General features: G+C 34.5%; 1 protein-coding gene across 4 annotated transcripts in view; it reads left to right on the top strand.

Moving 5' to 3' along the window:
- The window catches only part of LOC126850850 (calmodulin-A-like), a 58,533-nt gene that overhangs the window by 184 nt on the left and 37,261 nt on the right, over positions 1 to 21,088 (top strand). For 2 of the 4 annotated variants that reach the window (XM_050594246.1, XM_050594244.1), the window contains exon 1: positions 5,445 to 5,483. In XM_050594246.1, coding sequence (XP_050450203.1) covers positions 5,460 to 5,483 — 24 coding nt within the window. In that variant the 5' untranslated portion in view covers positions 5,445 to 5,459. Of the gene's footprint in view, positions 1 to 569; positions 668 to 4,331; positions 5,203 to 5,444; positions 5,484 to 21,088 lie in introns of those variants that run through there. The other 2 variants (XM_050594247.1, XM_050594245.1) reach the window with 2 other exon arrangements.

Raw genomic sequence — 21,088 nt, 5'->3', positions numbered from 1 at the left:
TACACACACAAGATTAAAGATGATTTCGTACGCACTCGAGAACTTTTTATTTATAATCCGCGATTAATTTAACTGATAGAATTGCCTGCAAAATTTCAGATTATATAATTTAGCTAATCTTTTTTTTTTATAATTCAAGCAATAAAAAAATTAAAAATTTTATTTATTTTAAAATATTACAAGTATTATATATACATATATATATATATTTTTTTTTAAATAAAAATTAATTATTATTTAAATTAATGAAATTTAACCGATGTCTTTAAACTTATACGATGCAATACAAAACGTTTTCATTATAAACTTATTTGTATCAGCCTAAAATTGAATGTACAACTGTAAAAGAAAACATCAAAAAGAAAATTTTTTTTCTAAACATTAATTTTGAAATCTATATCTACTACAATCTCTTTTACATTTTTACCGATTGAGTTTTTTATTTGAATCTTCAAATCTTCATCTTCATCTTTCTCTTTGTCAAAGGTAGAGGGCATTATTATATTGATTTCGTATATTATGGATTGTTTACTTGAAATATATTTCAAATTTCAACATCTCACTTTCAGATATCATACAATTCATGTTTATGTCGAGGAGCTATTTTCTGAGAAAATATACGGACTTGTGAGAAATGACCTCAACTTTCTTCCATCCATAAACGAAGGTAATTCTTAATCTTCCAATATATATCATAAAAAATTTTCGTTATATTTGAAAATACATATTTTGTATAACCAAATGTGTTGTACATACTATGTTTCGGCAATGTGCAAACCCGTACAAAAGTTTTGTCCAACTAATCTGAGCAAGTCCGCCAGGAACTTTTGTGATCCGATATAGATACCAACGCACCAACAATAACTCTAATTCGGAAGCTATCCGAAACGGCCGTCAAACGAGAACGAAACTCAATCAGGATCCCATCTATCGTATTATTCGCACAAAGCAGACCTCAGATTGGATTATCTATTCGCGCTTCCCGCCACACATTATGTACTCTCGCAGTATAATAGTCCGTGATATGCGCGTTATAGCTGCAACAGGAGATTATGGCATATCCACGATTAACCATATGACCCTGATGCCATATTTTGCATCCTTGTAATATGCAACATTGAAAATTATATCTGTACCGAACGAAAATTAAATTTTGTACTTCTTATAGAAAATTAGAAATATTGTTTACAATTTTTTTTAAATAACTTAATTGCGCTGTTTTTATAAATTAGTTCTCGGTCAAATTTAACTTTATAACAATTTATCGCGACACGTTTCGAATAAAAACCCAATTTTGCGCAGCGGTCGTACGGGTTTGCACATGACAAGCTTAAAACGTCAACGTATATATATATATATATATATATATATATATATATATATATATATATATATATATTAAAACGTATATACTTGTACCAATGTTCATTCAATGTAACAGCCGCGATAATACTAAAAGCATTTGCACAAAAAAAAAATAATAAAAAGAGCGGATTAACCAACATTGGTTATCCAATTTACAATCAAATTTCAACGAATAGCCACGCGACAGGATGCACTGATTAAACTCCATTTTGGTTAACACCAAGTATACCGAGTATATACAGATTAAATTTGCTTTTTGCAGAAATTCAAAATTAATTGTATCGCGCCGACGTTTATCGGTTATTAAATGTAGTGTTAATTCTTTTAGAATGAAATTGAATATAAAAGTTCCAAATATTATGACATATTAAATTTATACATCGGATTTTTTTAACTCAATATTAATAAAGTCGATTCAAAGTGTGATTTTTTAGTTATGATATAAATGAAGAACTTACATCATAATGTAATGTATTGCAAGGATGTAAAATATAAATTGCATTTATAAATTAAAAGTTGTCATGAAGCTTATTCATTGATTTATGATCTTCTTTCTTCTTCTCAATCTTTTTTTGCTTCTAAAACTTGGTGTATAAAAGTTCGCATATAATAAATAATGAGACAATGATTATACAAAGAATATTTAATTTGTGATTGCAATTATTTGATTTTTTTTGTGGAAAGAAAAATAAGCAGCAAATAGAATATAACTATTAATTTTATATTAATATTTTCACGCCGATTAAAATACAGTAGATTTTAATCAATAACTGCAGTCAAAACATTACCATAATAAGCTCTTAATTTGCAATTGCTCTCAATTTCAAGAGATCATTGAAAATTAATAATGCTATCAGTGCTTATATTAATAAATTTTTGTATTTAAAAATATATTATTAATTTTTGAAATGTGCGTTTTATTTTCATATTTAAAATTATTTAAAAAATATACAACATACATAAATTAAGAGAATGCATTATGTCTTTGGTTTTAACATAATTTATGGAATATTTTTTATATAATTATTTAAACAAAACTAAATTAGCTAATTAGTTAAATGCTTTAAGCAACGGGAATTTGAAAAATTATCTATCAGCGAATATGAATGAGCTGATCATTAGCGTGGATGCCCTGCGATTTTTCGCGATGAATTCGAAAGAAGTGCGCTTCTTTGTGAGAGTCTGGCAAAGAAGGTCGACCGGCCATTGTTAACTGAGATTTGCCTCGTGAGCCATTCTTGACGTTAAACGTGATTTAACGCGAACGGGGATTTCTTGAAAGAAACGGGATGCACCGCGTCGTAGCGCCGATATAGACTGAGCGCGCTGATAAAAGCAACCCGCGTGTCAGAAAACAATGCCAATATGGATAATGACGGCCGCCCACGTGAGCGTTGCGGTAAATATGGACGGAACACGACGATGGGCGGGTACATAGAAACAAAGAAAAATTTTTCAACAAAAGAACTCGGCCCGCGAGAAACGCTTGGAAAATTACAAACCGGCCCGAAAGTGAGTAAATCCAGGCTATTCTTATCGGATCTCGTTTACCGCATAAATAATTCCTTGTACAATGCGTTACTGCAATTTTCCCACAAATTCTAAGCTATTATTCTTGTTTCTCAGCTCCTTCCATTTCATTCTCTTGGTCGACCGTGAGTTATCTTTTGGTTTATTCGATATAGTTATTTTCTAACGAAAAAGTTCTTTTAACATTCTCAAGAATGCCTCAAAAAGGCAAAAGTATGCTTTAACATGATTTTGATATGACAGTGTGAAAGGCAATATTTAGGGAGATGTTTAGGGAGATGTTCCTACTTAAGATATATTATGCTTAACAATATGTTTAAATCGTGTCGATATTTTGGCAAGGGAGATAAAGATTAACAAGAATGTTTGGGACGGATCAATTTGCGGAAGAAATATACTCGATTCGTTCTCTTACCGAAATAACGGAACTATCGATCAGCGACACCGGGAATACTAATTTTTAACGTGTTTGGCAAATTGATCACGTCCGTGCATCCACTCACGAATAAAACTCTTCCGGCTAGAAAATTTTTTTCATAAAGTACATTGCGCTTGTGTAAATATAACTTGTTATATTTCTGCTATCTTTCAATTAAAAACTCAATTTTACAATTTTCATGATAAATATATATATATATGTATTTTTTATCTGTTATATAAAAAATTCGTGGAAAAATATCGCGATCTCTATTTAGTCATTTAATCAACAATTATATAAATGATACTCAAAGTCAAAGTAGTCTATTCATTTCAAAAACAAATTGCGAGTCATAAATCAAATTCGTTGAATCTGATCTCGCGCTCTAACTTTTTTCATCCTCCCGTAAATATTCCTTTACCGATACACCATCCGAATGATGCCGTTTTTCTGTATCATGTCAGATTCATGAGGGTATCAATTCTCCGATAACATCTACAAAAACATTCGTCGACCCGGCTAACCTGTAACTCGTGTAAACCCATTAGATATCTCAGAGAAAAGGGAGAGAGAAAAGTAGAAGAGGGATTGTCGGAGCGGCCGGTATCGCATCGGGCGCGAAAATCGGCAAGCTTTTCCAGCAACTAGTGGCGTAGTGGTCGAAACTCCGAACCCCCGAAAGAGAGCTCTATAGCCTTGTATAACCCATCTGGCACCCCTTCTTCGTTGAACGAGAAAGAGAGAAAGAAATAGAGAGAGAGAGAGAGAGAGAGAGAGAGAGAATCTTGTTCCCCCATTTTCCACGAGAGAATCCTCCCTCTCATACCTCGCTTCCGCCATCCTCTATCTCTCTCTCTCTCCGTCGCTCCCTCTTTTTCCCCCCCTTCCCTTTCTCCCTATATCTCGCACGCCGCGTTCCTCTCGCGCGCTCGCGCGTTCTTCGGCCTCTGGAGCGAGTCGCAGCATCCGTTGGACCGTTCCGGACTTCAGTCCACGTCGAGAACGCGCCACTGTCGGGACCTCGAGGAAGTGACAGTCATCCGGAAGCTCGTAGCCGACATCGCGTACACGACACTATCGTTACTGTCGTGTGTCAAAGTTAGGCAGTAGATATCGTCTAAAGTTATGATACCATAATCTTTCAGCGATAGATATCCAAAGATACGCAGAAGATAAAAAGATAAAAAGAAAAAAAAAATTGTTCGGGGCAAAAAAGCCTTGCATCATCACGCATTCATCGCATATAATCTATAAATCTTTTGGATAAAAATTATCCACGCATAAACGGCGAAAACAATTTCTTCGAATTAACTGTGCATCAGTTAATCAATCATTAATATCGGTTAATATATAAGTAATCGGTTCATCAACGCTGGTACCAGCCTTGCTTCGTTGGTACCACGCAAGTCACGCAGTGCTGGGTCGCGCCGGGAGAGAAGCCGCGAAAGTTTTCCCGAGGTATATACAGTCGGAAGGTTTCCGGCCGGTTCTCCATCCGGAAGGAAACTACGCTCGGCAATAAGATAAGAACGAAACGAATAACGATTCGCTGGATGCCCTAAGGGTTTAAAGGGACCCCAGGGGCCAGAAGAGAGACGGTGGCCGATTCTGATGCCGACACGTGCTGAGCGCGATTATTGAGGGTGCGGCGGAGCACAGGAGACGAACGGAGCCACGAGGGCCCGCGGGAAGAGCTGAAGAAGAGGGAGCTCGGGCCGGGCGACTGCCAGAAGTTGTTGCCCAGTTCCGGTGAGGGGGCGGACATCGGGCCCGGATGCTCGCGAGGACGAGACGCCGGAAGCGTTGCCACGTTGGAAGGGAGAATATTGACGGCCGTCAACAAGTTCCTTACAACGTCCCCTTTGGTTAACAAGGTCAAGTTGTTGATGGTGAGTTTCATTCTCTTCTCTCTTCCCTCCCCCCTTCCCTCTCTCTCTCTCTCTCGCTCTTTCTCTTTTTTTTTCGTCGCGACACGACATATCGCGAACGTCCATGCGGCCACTGACTCGACCCCCGTTTAGTTTCTCGCTTTCTCGACGTAGGAGGACACATGTAGTCGGCTCTGCTTTGAATGCAGTTAGTTCGCAGTTGTCGTACAGCAGTCGTCGCGATTGTACCTTCCGCCTCGGAAAAGTTTCAGGTGACGATGTTCGCCGTTACATCGAGGAAGGTACAAGATATCGACATGATTTCGATTTCTGATTGACGGGGAAAATTGGTTTTCTAAGCTAAGTTTCTCTCATTGTTTTCACAATTTTCACGAAGTAGGCGACAAAATTTCTAATTATTAAGATGTAAAATCTTAAGTTATTCTTCTCGCTTGGATACGCTTTTAAATTTTGGTTTCTCAAGTATGACGGAGTTTAATTCAACATTATCTTAAACATGATTTTATTTTATCATAGTTATTATATAATTAATGTTGCGAATATGAGAAATCATATTTAGCATATATAGATTTCATTAATTTCATCTTTTGAGACGTGAGCAATAAAGGTGGGCACGCGACTGATTATTAGAATTCCTAACTTAGTTCACGTTTTGCATAATTTACGATTATTCATCGTTCTGCTTCGAAACTTAAGCACCCCTTGCTTCCCATCGTCGTGGAGAGCTTGACGGGCCGTGAAGCATAATTGGCGATCCACTTTGCACCACTGATCGTGTCGACGTGGCATCGTCAATCGAATATTTGTCACCCATACCTATTTATTTTAGAACGGTAGGATTCATTGAATTTTAGTAACTTGCCTCGAAATTAAAATGCTTTAAATTTAAATAGAAATTTGCAAATGCCATATTTATTTCGACCCTAAAAAATGCGGGAAAATGTGCAAACTTATGCAAAAATATGGAAATAATAAAATATGTAAATGAGATAATTGTTTAGAAATGACTAAAATGACTTTTAATTTAATTTTTTTTTTATCTCTCAATAATTATTATTGATTGCACAGTGATAATTAGGATTAACAGTATTGAAATTTGCACAAGTGGAATAACATAAAAAAGAGTCTTACAATTTTTTTCAATTTTAATCAATTTGCGATTTAATTATTTTGATGGAATGATATTTACTATTTTGATAGCGCACTATTACTTAGAAGCATTTGTGAGCACAAACGATAATTGCTTGGTTAATTCCCGTAGGACAAGGGTTATAGTCCTGTGTATAGAGCAGCTTGGTGTATTCTCGGAAATTAGAGACATACTCTGCCTCGAGATATGCATATTACGATTATATCTTCTCCCATTTGTGTATTTTTTGTCTTCACAAATTTTTCTCTCTAACTTTTACACTTCTTACAGTATTCTAAAAGCGCTTTACATAAATCCGAATAATTTTCCTAATTTAACTTGAGATCAGACATTTAACAGCTTAAGACTGTTAGGAAGGACACTTAACTTTTAACATTTACGTTTATGTCTACAATTCCATTTTTCTTTGACAATTTATTTTTTTAATTTTGGAAAACTTTACGTGCACATCTGCTCCATTCCTCGTTAAACATTTTTAAAGAATAGTTATTTTCTATAAATACGTTATAATCCGTAAAAATTTTGAATAATCAATTTTTGAATTTTTTCATATAATGAAATAAGATATTTATTTAGTCCTAGCATTTAAATAACTTGTTTTAAATTTTTTAGTCAGATTTTAAATGAAAATCCCCGATTTAACATGTCATAAACAGAAATGCCGTACGTTGTAATTCGCCAAAGATTTACATTTCACTCTTCTCTCGCGATGTTTGCGTGATTGTCACTCTAAAATAATGCGTAATTAACTACATTCCTGCGTACTCGTTTACACGCAATTATGCGTTCGACGAAATGTGATGCGTAATACACGTGCCTGTGTGATACCATCTATCGCGTCACTGTAATCTGGAATGAAAGCATGGATTCGTGAGCCAAATATGTCCATTTTTTTTTAATAAGTCGATTATCTACCAACCGTAGCTTATCCATTGATGCAAGATAGCTAAATGAGAACATACCGAAAAAGAGGATAAAATTTATATTGGTGCAGATTATGATACTATACGTATATTGAAAGAAAAATCCTCGCGAGGGGCTTTTCTTATTCTCGTTATGGACATACAAATAGGAAGGTATTTATGGAATCTCGCAAAGCACGAGGAAGATAATCGGTTATCTAACAATAAGATTCACGAATTAAAGACTAAAATTCTTTCTATCCAAAACGAATATTTCAGAGTGCCGGTGGATTTAGAAAATATGCGCTTTTGAGAGCTGCCAAAGCAGTAGCTTTTATTGTTTGTATTAATATTTAAAAATATTTAAAAATAATTGCATGCATTTTTAATTTTATCACGTTATTAAGATGAAGATCGCGCGCGCACTCGAAAAAAGAGAAGGAAATTGAAGAGAAATATTTAAAATATTGCACAGATATTAAATAAGAATTTACCGATCGTGCCATGCATTAATGTTAACCGCGAGATCATTACTACGAACGCATTGATTACGAAGCTCAAAGCGAGAGTGGCTTGGTCGACACTTGCCTGCGGTGACGGGACATCGAATATACGCCGTTCTATATAATGAATAGAATGCTTTCGATCCGGTGGAGATATTTAATTAGTCCTAATTAAAATGACAAAGTAAATTAACGTGTACGCGAAGATTTTAATATACAAACACCTTCAGTGATCGATCATACTATCCCAAATGCATTTGCGATCTTTATATAAAAATTTTAATATAATTTATCACAGCAAAAAGTTTCTTTCGTAAGAATTACACTCGAGAAGTATCTAAGCACAAAACTCGCAAGCTTCACATTTTAAGATTTCCAATAAAGTTAATTGAAAAATTTTTCCTGGTGCAGATTTGAATAGATTATTGAACCTTTTTTTATTTCAAAATAAAATATACTGAAATAAAAATACTAACAATAAATATTACTTTTATTACTTGTTTTTATCTTAAAATGTGTATTCCCAACAATAAGATATTAAAGTTGCACTATCCTAATATCAAATAAATTAAAGAATGTGAGCTTTTTTTATATTTTTAGCTCATTACATTTTATGTAATTTATAAAGTAAAGCAAAAAATTTATATTTGCAATAATTACAAAACACACACATATATAAAAATAAGAAATATATATAAAAAAGAAGAAATATATCTATAAAATCAAACTTAGGTCAAACTTATTATATATATTTTTTATTTAATATTTCTATTTTTATTTCTTGTTATTCACATTACCTATTGAGATGTAGATTGCAGTCTTTTAAAGAGAAAGAGAGAGAGAGAGAGAGAAATTTTACTTTCTTCAAAACAAATCTTAAATTTTATTTATATTTCATCTTTTTTCACACATTCATCAATGTTTCACAATTTTTTATTTGTTATTTCCTCTATTAATAAGTTAATATGAATAATAGTTGAAAATATCGAATATATGAAATAAAGCGCGAATAAAGCGCGAATAAAGCTTCCGCTACATTTACATTCTACATTATACGCGAAAGTTTGGTCCAATAAACTCTAACATAATATTTCAAGATGTAATATGTTTAATAGTCAATAATGTCGATTATCAACGTAACGACACTTTTGCATATGGAACATATGATATCATTCGCGTATCTCTTCAAATTAAACTCATACCAACTTCATATATCAACGATGTTATCCGGACCGCCACTTCAGAGGGGATGCGCAAAGTTCCTTGTAGAAATTCCATTTTCTGATACATTTTGGCGAGAATCTACCGTGTGTATACACACATGCGTGCGCGTGTATTAACCGGCGCGCCGGAACGAGAGAAGCACGAGGGGCCGAGCATTGTCCCTCCCCTGGGGCGAGTCCTCGACTTTTGCTGGGGTGCCATACCCCGAGTGCCTTTATCATGCGACGTTACGTTCCGACCATGCAGACGGGAAATTCCGGCCGAGTTCGTTGTCATACGATGAGACAAATAGGCAGAGACGCGGCGTAGATACGACCGGTGCGGCAATACGCCGCACTAAATATTGTCTGTGAAGTCAATTGTTGTGATAGGGTTTATCGATGTACAGATAGTTCTCCCGATAGGTCGTTCTCGTCGTACTTTGCCTGAGATGCATCGCGCGATTTATGACTCGTCGCGATTCGATCACTGTGTATCGAGTAGAATGCAAAATTGGGATCGTATTTTTAAATTAAGAAATTAATTATTATACGACGCGTGACATTTAACTCCATTTTGCGCGTGTGAGATTTAATTAAAAATAAATTTAATATTGGTTAAATTTATTTAATATTAAATTATGAATTTAATATTTAATAATTAAAATTGATTTTAGGTTTTTGTCTCGCGAATTGATCGCGTCATCCATTCAATGGAGAGTCGTTACTTTATTTATTACTATTAGGATGGTTATACTTATTTGATCTATCTAATATGTCGTCATATGTGTAATATATAATATAGGAGATAGTTTACGAGAAATATTTTACACAACATAAAAATCGTAGATGTCAATGTCGCTATCTTCTAGCTAATTTGATACGGAATTATGATCTTCGAAGTCATTTTCTTGATCTCATATATGAAACTGAATGAAGAATTCTCCAGGCGTCGAGATCCCTCGTGATGTAACAAGTACGATGGTTTTTATTTATAAAATTATTTTTTCTGTTCTGATTTAATTACTTCATACCCTTCTCTGATAGCACTTGGTATTTATATTTTAATTAAAACGTTATATGTATGAGATTGCTTTTTACCACACGATCATACGATGAAACTCTTCTCAGTAATTTATCTAATTAAAGACGCTTGTAACTTCTATATGTGGTTCTAAGTTCTAACTTCTTTAATTATACGATGCCGTTTGGGGCATTTCAATGCAATGCAGTTTCTGCATAATAAACGGAGAAAGATGTTTCTTGGAGAAAAGCCCGACGACAAACTCTATTAAGTAGAACATCTCATTTGACGCGATCTCTTAGTCCGGTAATACGCGCGTTTCTCTCTGAAACACACACGACGATCTAATATACCGTCACACAAACTCTCAGCTTCTTAATAATTAACAATCCGTGACTGTAATTTGTGCATAAATTCGATTTTAGCTCGAGAAGTGTAAAATATGGAAATGAGAACATGTTCGGAAAATGTCCCGTAGTAAAATACGCGCATAAATCATAAGCTTAAAGACGGCGACACGAGAATGTAAGCACGATGGATACATCAGGGATTGCGAGAGACGACGCAGCATACAAAAATAGCAGATTAATACTGAGCGGGATTTTCTCGTGCAATTCGATTACCTTCCACGGTAAGCTTCGCACATCGCTCTCGATCGCACGCTATTCGATCAGCTCTCAAGTTGCATCAAGATATCTGGCGTTTGCCAGTGCAAACGCCGAATCAATAGCTTTAATGCATCTGATCGTATCGTGAGATATTTCTCACTGGTGCGCCGCGAGTCATTTGACCTAATGTAGCTGTTACATATATATGTATAGCTATGCCGTTTTATGTTTCTATTAGGATTATTTCGAGCACAAAAGCAGTAAAAAGATATATGGCGAATAATGAGTGTGCACTTGTTAGAATACAATTTACTCCCGTAGCATATATATATATATATATATATTTTAGAGAGCATGTATATTTTAGATGATGTGTATATTTTTATCTTTGGTCTTTTTACATATTACTTCATACTCTTTTGTACTAGTTTCTTTGAAATACGAATAATGTCAAGCTATTAGTTAAATGGGTAGCAGTAATACTTTATCCATTCAGAAAATAATATGATGAAAAATGAGAAATTTTTTTGCTCAAAACATTTCGTGATATATGTTATATTCTAATATATGTTCCTGCTAAGTACATTTCTTATATCGTTTCCGGCTTTCCGTTTTATAAAAAGTAATTAAATATTATTTTATATTTTATGAAAATTAATAGTATAAAACTTAAATTCTGCGGAGAAGAAAAGGCATATTTGTAGTCATTGACTTATTGTAAGTAATTTGCGTGTATTTCGATATGCATTAATTTATTATACATTTTACGTTTATGAAATCAAATATGTCTCTTCTTTTATAAATAGACATTTTGATATCAGTTTGATGTATCATATTGACACGTATTGAGATACGTCGATACAGGTAGAGAACATATTGATTTTTTTGCATCCTTTTGCGTGAAGTTTTTATTAAAAGCACGAGGGAAAGAATGAAAATAAAGAAGTCAGGTGAAGTATACGTCTAGAGAATCGTGTATAAGCAGCTACGCAATCACGCGTCGGATCCTTTGGACCAATCATTCGCTGTCGTTGGCAGCTTATGCATTATGATCTATTATATTATCACAAAACCCCATATGCAGAGAGGACGTGAACCATTACTACTAGATCCTCATTGCCTGCGCAATGTTTCGGCAGACATTTTACTCTTAAGCAAAATGTGATAAAAAATGTTGAAAAAAAAATCACACACTTTATTCCATATTGAAAAATTTTTTTATTAATGTATCACATATTTATTTATTATTTTTTAATTAAATATAGTTTTACAGGTGGATTTAAAGAATATTTTAATCGTAAATAGCGAATTAATTTTTGCGTTATATTATTATACACTTTCGGGAAAGTATTTTTGCAAAGTTAATTAAAATTATTTAAAGCTTTATTAAATACACGGGGTGAATTAATGATGGATATCGGGAGATGATTATTCTTAAAATATCGAAGAATATTTTACATTTACCCTACTAATACAATTCATAATTTCATAATCTCATCTTAAGTAGCGCGCGAACAAAAGTACTGAGCACGCTCGTCATTGACAAACTTACCTTCCCCTAATCCGCTCCCTGACACTCTTATAAAAGTTTAATTGACCTAATTGATTGATATCGGGTAATAGCTGCAAAAGGTACAAATTTCTCCCAAAGATGCAAAATTTTAATGGTGTTTTAATTATACATAAATTAACGTTGTTTGATCACACAAATAATATCATTCGATCATACGATTATATGAATATTCAAACTGTAAAATGGAAAGGAAAGTTTTTTGCCACAGGCAAATTATTTGCATTTTCCCAAATTGAAAAAATCTCTCTGAAAACAATAGTATTGAAACAGATTGATTAAATTGAATTTGTTTTGAAGAAAAAAATAAACATCCGTAAAATATATTATGTGATAATATATTTCTCAGTTTATTTGTTTGCGATTTTAAATACATATTACAAAAGCGCGATCCGTAATGGATATTTTGTTATCAACATGCGTGAAACATTTTTTCCATCTCGTATTTTACAAATAAATTATATTTAGAACAGCGAAAAAGATTTTATACATATTCTATTTTAATAACTGTGTATATTTAATATAGGAAAACATCGTAGTTGAAAATATTAATATAATTTGCAGTTACATACATGCAACATAATTTTGTTATGTAAATAAATTATATGATTTCCTCTTTTTAATGGTACTTAATATCGTTAATAAAAAATATAAATCAAATTACTAATCAACATTTGATATTCATATTTTGACAAAAACAATATTTCGGATTATTTCGAGTTTATTCTAGTTTGAAAAAATGGAATAAAATGCACAGTGAAAGTTAGCATGACAGAATAGTTAGCGTGATAAAAAACTTACCCAACATACTTTGACATGAATGAGTGAGATGCGCTGTAATGATATCAGAAATATGCGACTAACTTGTTACAACGCTTATAACATCAGACCGAATCGTATCAGTTTATAACGTTTCTGTTTGATCACTACATACATACACTTGTAGTTCTCGTAGAACAATATTTAATTCTGAGGTTTTATTTGATAATGAGAAATGAATAAGTATTTGAGCAGTCAATATCGTTTTTGAAAAGAGCTTTTGCAAAAAAAAAAAGAAATTAAATATAGGTAAGATTTATGTAAACGGCTTCGCTGCCGACCACAAAAGCGGATCTCGCGATGATGCGCGATGACGCGAAGTTTTCACGATGCCACTGACGCGTTTTAATGCACATTTATTTCCTGAATGCGTTAAGAAAAGGGGCTCGTATTTAAATTGACCTGATGCTCGCCACATTCAGTTCGTCTTTCGCCTCGGAGCGATGTCGTTCGCGGCCGCTCAAGAGAATTATGTTCCGTCATAATTTTATACGAAACCGCGTTTGCATTATCTTTCAGATAGAAACGAGCAAAAGTTAGGAATTATAGCTCTCTCTCTTTTCTCTATCTCGTCTTCTCTCTGTCCATTGATGTTATTACAACGTTGAACATCTCGTTCAAAACTCGAGTTAAACATAAGCGAGAGTCAACGATAATACGTAGAAGCGTTTCCTATGCACATAATCAAAGTATCCCTGTGGGAATATATCTATTTGCTGGCGGTATACCTCCTGTTGCTCGTTATTCTATAGATTGTATGAAGAGCAAATACAGGGCGCAAATACTGAGCGCTCTCAGTAAATTGGTCATATCTAACTAATGTAATCTTTTATTATTTGATTCGTATTTTTTTCTAGCATATTGCCACGTATATATATATATATATATATATATATATATATATATATATATAAGATATATTTAAATTTATTCGTACCGTAAAATGAACGTGACGGAATAAACGAATTTAGTTGAAAATTTTACACTCTGAAAATATCTAAATTTTATTACACGATGTCCTAATCAAAACTTTTGGAGTCTTGCAGTGGCAAAGAATATAACTCGGGTACATCCTACGGTATCCACAGCACTCAAATGTACAGGCTGCTTTCTATTATAAACAGGAGGTACCTTAAAATTTTTGCCGCCTAAGCTCTCGTTTTACCGAGAATCATAAAAAGTGAGAATACACAGGGAATATGAAATATACAAGAAAGAGAGAAGAGGAAAATACATCAAGCGTCTCGTATTTTAAATCCCGAGAACGTTACCCTCTTTCTCTCAAAATGCAACCATCCACCTCGATCTCTTGTCTCGTTTTCATCCTTGTTCCGGTCTCATTTTACATTCCACTCCATTTCTCCATCCCTTTGTCTTACAACGCGCGAATGCTTTTCGCGCTACCTCGCACTTGACGCATCCGCGGTCGGAATGTCGGTCCGACTCGAGTCGATTTCGATTTTTGAGACCTTAACTTCGTATTCTCGAATCACATTTTTTGCAATTCAATATTCCCGAATGGAGATCCACATGACTTGACAGACTATCAATGCGATGTGATGTGGCTTTTTTACGCAAGAATGAAAACTCTTTTCAAGCTCAACGCGTTGAATGCATTATCAACGAAATCATGTTACATCTCTGACAATTGCGCTTTCCGGTGGAACGATTGTTGCATTCTCATTACAATATGTTTTTTTCTGACTAAAGGAAAAATTTTATCATCTATGGTTTATGGCGACTTTGCCGAAAGCTCCATGTTTTTTGCAGATGAAAATGATGAATTTTATTACATAACGTAATTTTGGGATGTTAAATACGCTCGGAAAAGTTATAAAGACGAGCATAAATTTGATTAAAGGACAAATATCTGTTGCGCACAATTGTGTTCTGCTTTTCGCCATTAAATAATGCAATTAATATTTCAGAAATAAAACAAATTAAGCAAAAAGATATGTATCATGTCCTTGAAAACTCGTACATAATTTTCATTTTATTAGAATTTATAATACGTCTAAAAATACATATCTTAAAAATACACAATATATTAATCATTATTATAATTTTTATAATAATAACGTGCTCTCTTAAAGGAATGTGCCGGTAAAATGCCAAAGAAATGAGATCGCGAAAAATCGATAGTAAGGGCAAAGAAAAGTATGTACGCGGCATTAAATACTCACGCGATCGCGCTTTTTATTACATCTTTATTCATATTCGGCTGAATGCACTTATGGAATGAATGGTATATAGATCCTTTGTGTGCAGCAGTTTATGAACTCGGCTAAAAGTCATATTGCTTTTGTCTCGTTTATCAGTCTTGTAATAAATTTCGATAAACGACGTTAACGATAAAACCGCAAGTCTCTTACAATCGATCAATATTTTAATAAAACTGACCACCGTTTTGTGTTATGCCGTTGGGATATGAGATTGCCAATTTATTTACATTGTGCTAATAACTCTGAATATTTCAATTTCCGCATTAATTAATCCATTATTATTATCATTTAAATTAATGCGTAATCGCATGAAACGTGTGAATTTATAATGTATAAACGTTGACACGGAGGAAAAGGTTTTATCGAAGTGTGCGCTCGCGTTAAAACAATATTTCGCTTTCTAAGTCTATAGACAGAGAGCTAACGAGTAGGCGATATATGTTTTCTTTCGATCTCTTAGTTCTTACCATCGTTACTCACCTGTACGTTACGCACCTGTGTTCCGCACGAGCATTACTCGTTTTTCTTCGAAGCGGTTATTACATCTCATATTATCGTATATCGATTTATATTTTATTTTCCTAAATCGTAAATGTATTTATTTTCCATTGTTATATCAACAATCATTATTTACCTTCAATAATTATTAAGAATCGTGTTACTAATGATAATTGATGTGCGTACCAATATATAAATAATTATAAATAATTTGTTGCATAATTCCAGAAGATTTAGATAATATATTACGTATATATTGTTAATTATTATTAACAATTAAGAATTGAATCTGAGAAGCTAAATTATTTTTTAAATTACGCTGCAAGCTTTATAGCATTGCAAAGTAATTCTTGGTGATGTACTTTAATATCCATTTCATAGTGGCCATTGTAGTCTAGATCGGTTTATATAAGTTACGACGTACAATCATTAACCTTATCGAAATCGCAATTATATTCGATGGCGTCGTGCACGAAATCAGATTGTAAACAGGCGGTTAGCCGCAGCGCTAACGAGTTCACCCTCGACGCATTTGTCGTCCTTTCCGTAATTGTGATTAATCGCTTAATTTCCGGTAATCTCGTATATCTATGATCTAAAATTGATAAACGATATACACATCTCTTCAACATACAATTATTATATTACCATTATTTTCTTTTAAAGAGAAGGAGCGCACTATTTAATTGCGTTGCACGGAAATTGATCGAAATATATAGTGATCCACTTTTTATAAAGAATAATATTACTTTATTATATTTAATTTAATATTCTCATTATTTCAAACGATTGTGCGATCAATTATTCTTCTGAGACAATGCCTTATTGATCCCGAGTTCAGCCTTTTTTAAAATATTTCTCTTTTACTTCTGAAATATTACAGAAAAAAACGAAGAGAGCGCGAATGGGAGGAAGAAAAAGAATAAGGGAAAAAATTGATCTGCTTTCGCTGTACGCAGCATATTCATAACTTTGTTCCACGAGAGCGGCATGTAATTTTAGCGAACTTTGTAAAAGTTCGCGGGAATTAGCCTCCTGAATGGCTCGGGAGCGGAACAGAGGACTTTGTATGTGCCTTAACAGGGTACTTGACGGCTGATGTAGTGGGCTGTGTCTTATCTAGATATCTTGAAAAATGCTGGTGAATTTTGCTCCTAGATTTCATGGATATCCGCCGAGAGGGAATCTCGCTCCGCGGCGCGTCGCTTCAGTTAAATCGAAACGCACCCGAGAGGCAATTACTTATCCGCCGACGCGCGATGCTTAAACTATAGTGGCGTTAGTACACGAGGGAAATCGAATCTCACGGAGAGATCGAGCATTTAGATGGATGTGCACTCAGTATTGTGTTCGTTACAACTCGCAATATTACGTTAATTAGCCGATTTACTATTTACGTCGCGATTTCGAAGCGCCGACTCTCCGTTGACGTCACAAGTGTTCGAGGAGGGCTAAGAAAAATGCGAAATGAAATTGACAAAATGATTCGTTAGGTCGCGTCTGTATCTTTACTTGTCCTCATCGAATATAATTTCTTATGTCATTGATTTATTTAAATCGATTCAGCGATCTGGAAATCGTAGAATTTGAATTTGTTGAACGGGAATTGATGTATAAAAAGAATTGATTATCAATGATAAAATACATTGGGGTATATAAATTAGAGAAATGTCATTTAGTTTTACTTCAGTGATAGTTCAATATGATAATATATTTTACAAATCGTTGAAGAGACTATATCTCATATTGATTCCGAACCTATTACAATTTTCATTCCTTCGCTTATGTCATAAATATAATAAAATTTATAATAAAACTTCATTATATTGATGGAATTCATTACGAGTCGTAAATTATACGAATATTTTAGTTAGATTTCCACAGCTTTGATATGATAATAGGCCTCGTATAGATCGCGCTCAAGACGGTTTTTAATTCACTGTAATGCGCATCTATTTCGATCCAATCCTATTACGAGTTTCATCCTCGCGTTTATCAATAACTGTCTCCAATGACCCTTTTTCCCGTTTCTATAGCGAGTTTTTCTTTTATTAATGAGAAGTGACGCTTATCGGTCGGTACCGAATCCCGCGTTACCTGCCGTTCCGTAACGCGTGTTCCTTTTTCCCCTGCACCCTGCCACGCGTCGTTATCTCTGCGGTTTGCAGGCCGCGATCGGCATGCAAATTTTCGCGATCAGCGCGGAAATGAGCCGCGCCGGTGTCTTCCTTGCGCTTCACACGGTCTCATTCAATCAAAATGCGGGACAGCGTGATCGAGTGCTGGCGCCTTATCGTACTTCCACCTGCCGCTCGTAAATCTCCTTTTTCAGCCGCGATTTTTCCGCGCCTTCTTCTTCTTCTTGCACAAGCTTCCACTTCTTCCTCGAATGCTCTTTAATCGCGCATTTTCTTCCCACTGGCGCGCTAATTGCCGCGAACATCACGTGCGCAATCTTGTGTATGCAAATTCGCTCCGATTTTCACGCGATTTAAAAATCCAAATATTAGACGGAAGAATATCATTAAGAATGAAATTGAAAAGATATGTAAGTGAGAAAAAAAAATCATCTAATTCTCTATTTTTTATTTTTTTTTTTGGCTACTGTATGCAAAAGAGCCATCTTGAAATTACCGTCAAACAAAATAAAAATATACTGCGCTTATGGCATTTTTGCTTTGATATTTCTACTCTAATTTTATAATTTATATATTAATGAAATGTAAAATAAATGGATGTTGGTAGCCAGAAACTTTAATTAATTATTCACTTCAAAAGTTTACTTGTATGTGCTTTTACAACGAATGTTTCGGTCATTCTTTGCGTAATATGCGACGTTTGTATGCAAACGATTTAATGGAGAAATAGAAATTTCTCATTTTAGTTAATGTAATACTACCGTTAATATACACGAACTTTAATACGCGCAGTACTATATGCTTTAGAGATGAATACAGTGCTAAAGGGAAGTAAAAACAAAAGATTATAGAACCATATAATTTGTTTCACTCCATATTTCCGGGTTACAGCTATTTCTGCGTTGTAATAATATTCTTGAGTTACTATAATTTTGATTTCATTTAATTTCCAATTAATCATATTTCGTATTATATTATTACTCATTATTTTGAAAACGTTTAACTGTACTGTGTTTTAATTATTTCAACGCATTGTCTTAAGAAAAGCCTTAAGGCAGTTACAAACTACTAAAGCTCCAAAGTGTGCTTTTTCTCAAGAGAATGAACGGAAATAACACTTGAAATATATATATATATATATTGCAAAAAGTGTTGTTTACAAAATAATCAGCACGTTACCTATTTTTACGAATATATTCTCAATTGCAACGGGACATGTTAATTTGCATTACACATAAATAATATGAATAAAAAGATTAACAGAATAATGTATAAGTAAATCTTTTATTTAAAGTACACTTGCAATGGATTAACAAACCGCAACCTCGCACAATGTTAATGCGCGAGTACCTCTTATTTTCTATGCATTATGCAGGTGGTACATAACATTATGCGAAAGTAGTTTCCGCTCGTCTGATCCGCAACAAATTACGAAGCGTATTTGGATTTTCGGGTGGCGAGGAGCGGGAGCACTCGTTGCAAAATCGCTCGTCATCGCGATGCGCTCATGATTTATTTAAAGAATAAATGATGTTGGATTTGGCGCACTGATTTATGAGCGAACGCGTGTGGGATTACATTAACAACATAAATCTCCATATACCTGTAACGACAAGCGTCGGACAAGAATTTATTTTAAAGAAGACAGGTGTTTGATCGATATAAAGTACAATGCCAATCTCATATCAATAACTATTAATAAATTTGCATATTAATTATGCAAGTTTATAGCTTGTCGAGATTATAGCTTATTAAGATTATTATATGTTAATTACGTTAATTACTGAAAATAGATTACAACTCAATTATCAATTCAGCTATAAACTCAATTTATAAATAACTTACGTTCCCCGCCAAGAAAATAATCTCGTCAGTTTTCCAATTTTCAATTTTTCATATTTTTAACTTTAATCTTGAGGTTTATCTGCGCGCGCCAGCACGTTCTTGCAAAAGAATGTCAGCGCTCATTGAAAATCTAAAAGCGCTTCATTATGAATCAGTAGAACTGAACGATCCGCCAAACATTGTTTGCATCTTTTTATCAATGCGCCTCGCTCGAATCGGTCATATCGAAATATACGCTGACATATTTTACCGTTTTTCATCGATCATCTATATGTCGATCTTTCTCCGCGCAGCATATCCATCCGTATCAAGTGCCGCATTTCGAATTCGGTCTCGACCTGATCACGTATGTTTATGCAACAAGGGGATGCTAACGTCAGCATTCCCGCGCGATCGAATTACTCGAGAATTGGGAGAGACTCGCCCTCTGTTTCGCTATTTTTAACCGGCGTTCGCGAGACGTGAGTGGCATACCGTGGGTGGATGGGTTATAACGGGGCGAGGATTGGTCGACGATAATGGTCACGGCCTTAGCCGCTGAAGCCGACAAGATACCGGGTATCTACTTGTACGGCGGCCTTTACCTGTCCTACCTGTCCTATCAGCTGACGAGTATCAAGCGAAGCAATTAGCGCCGTCGTCGGCGTTAACGAAGTTTCCCTTGGGCGGTGAAGTATTCGGAAAGGAATTAAGGGCGTGGGATAAGAAGAAGGTCGCGCCTCTGATGCATTCGCGTCCTTCTGTTCCTTTTGCCGAATCGATCGCGGATTAATTTTCAATATGCCAAACCGTAAAAGCAGAATCGAATGCTTCTGAATAAATTTCAGACTGTGACAAATATTTGAATCTACTGATTCATTAAAACACGTGAGTTTTCGTTTCCGCGAGAATGATTTATTGCTCCATCAAATAAAAGGATCAAGTATTAAAAGTTCCATTTTTTATCGAAGCAACATCGTTTGGAGCGATTCAACTCGATGTTTTTTATTTTATATTTATTTTGAACAAAAACGAGTGAATAATAAATCAGCACAATAGTCAACGCAAATGCACATATTACTATTGTAATAAATATGAAACGATTGCGTCCGCACACATATTGCATACACGCATTGCGCGTGTTTACAGCGGACTTTGATGCGGTGCATTATTGTTTTACAACTAATAATTGTTTTGTGTTATAGACTGTATATTCTATAGTAAAACATAATTGATTTATAACGAAACGTTATTAAATTGATATGCGAATGCGACTCACGTTTGATTATTGAATTTGCCACGCATATGCATGACGTTTTGCAAAACAGCTCACGACTCGGGATTACACCCGCAGGTGTGGCGCACGTTTTGCTGGCCAAGTGGCACATTTACTATATTTGATATACTGCTCGAAAGATGCTACGGT

Source organism: Cataglyphis hispanica, chromosome 7 (genome assembly GCF_021464435.1).
Source record: "Cataglyphis hispanica isolate Lineage 1 chromosome 7, ULB_Chis1_1.0, whole genome shotgun sequence".
In the NCBI taxonomy this organism is placed as follows: domain Eukaryota; kingdom Metazoa; phylum Arthropoda; class Insecta; order Hymenoptera; family Formicidae; genus Cataglyphis; species Cataglyphis hispanica.
Note: the sequence above shows the minus strand (reverse complement) of the source record. Positions and strands in the feature narration are given on the sequence as shown.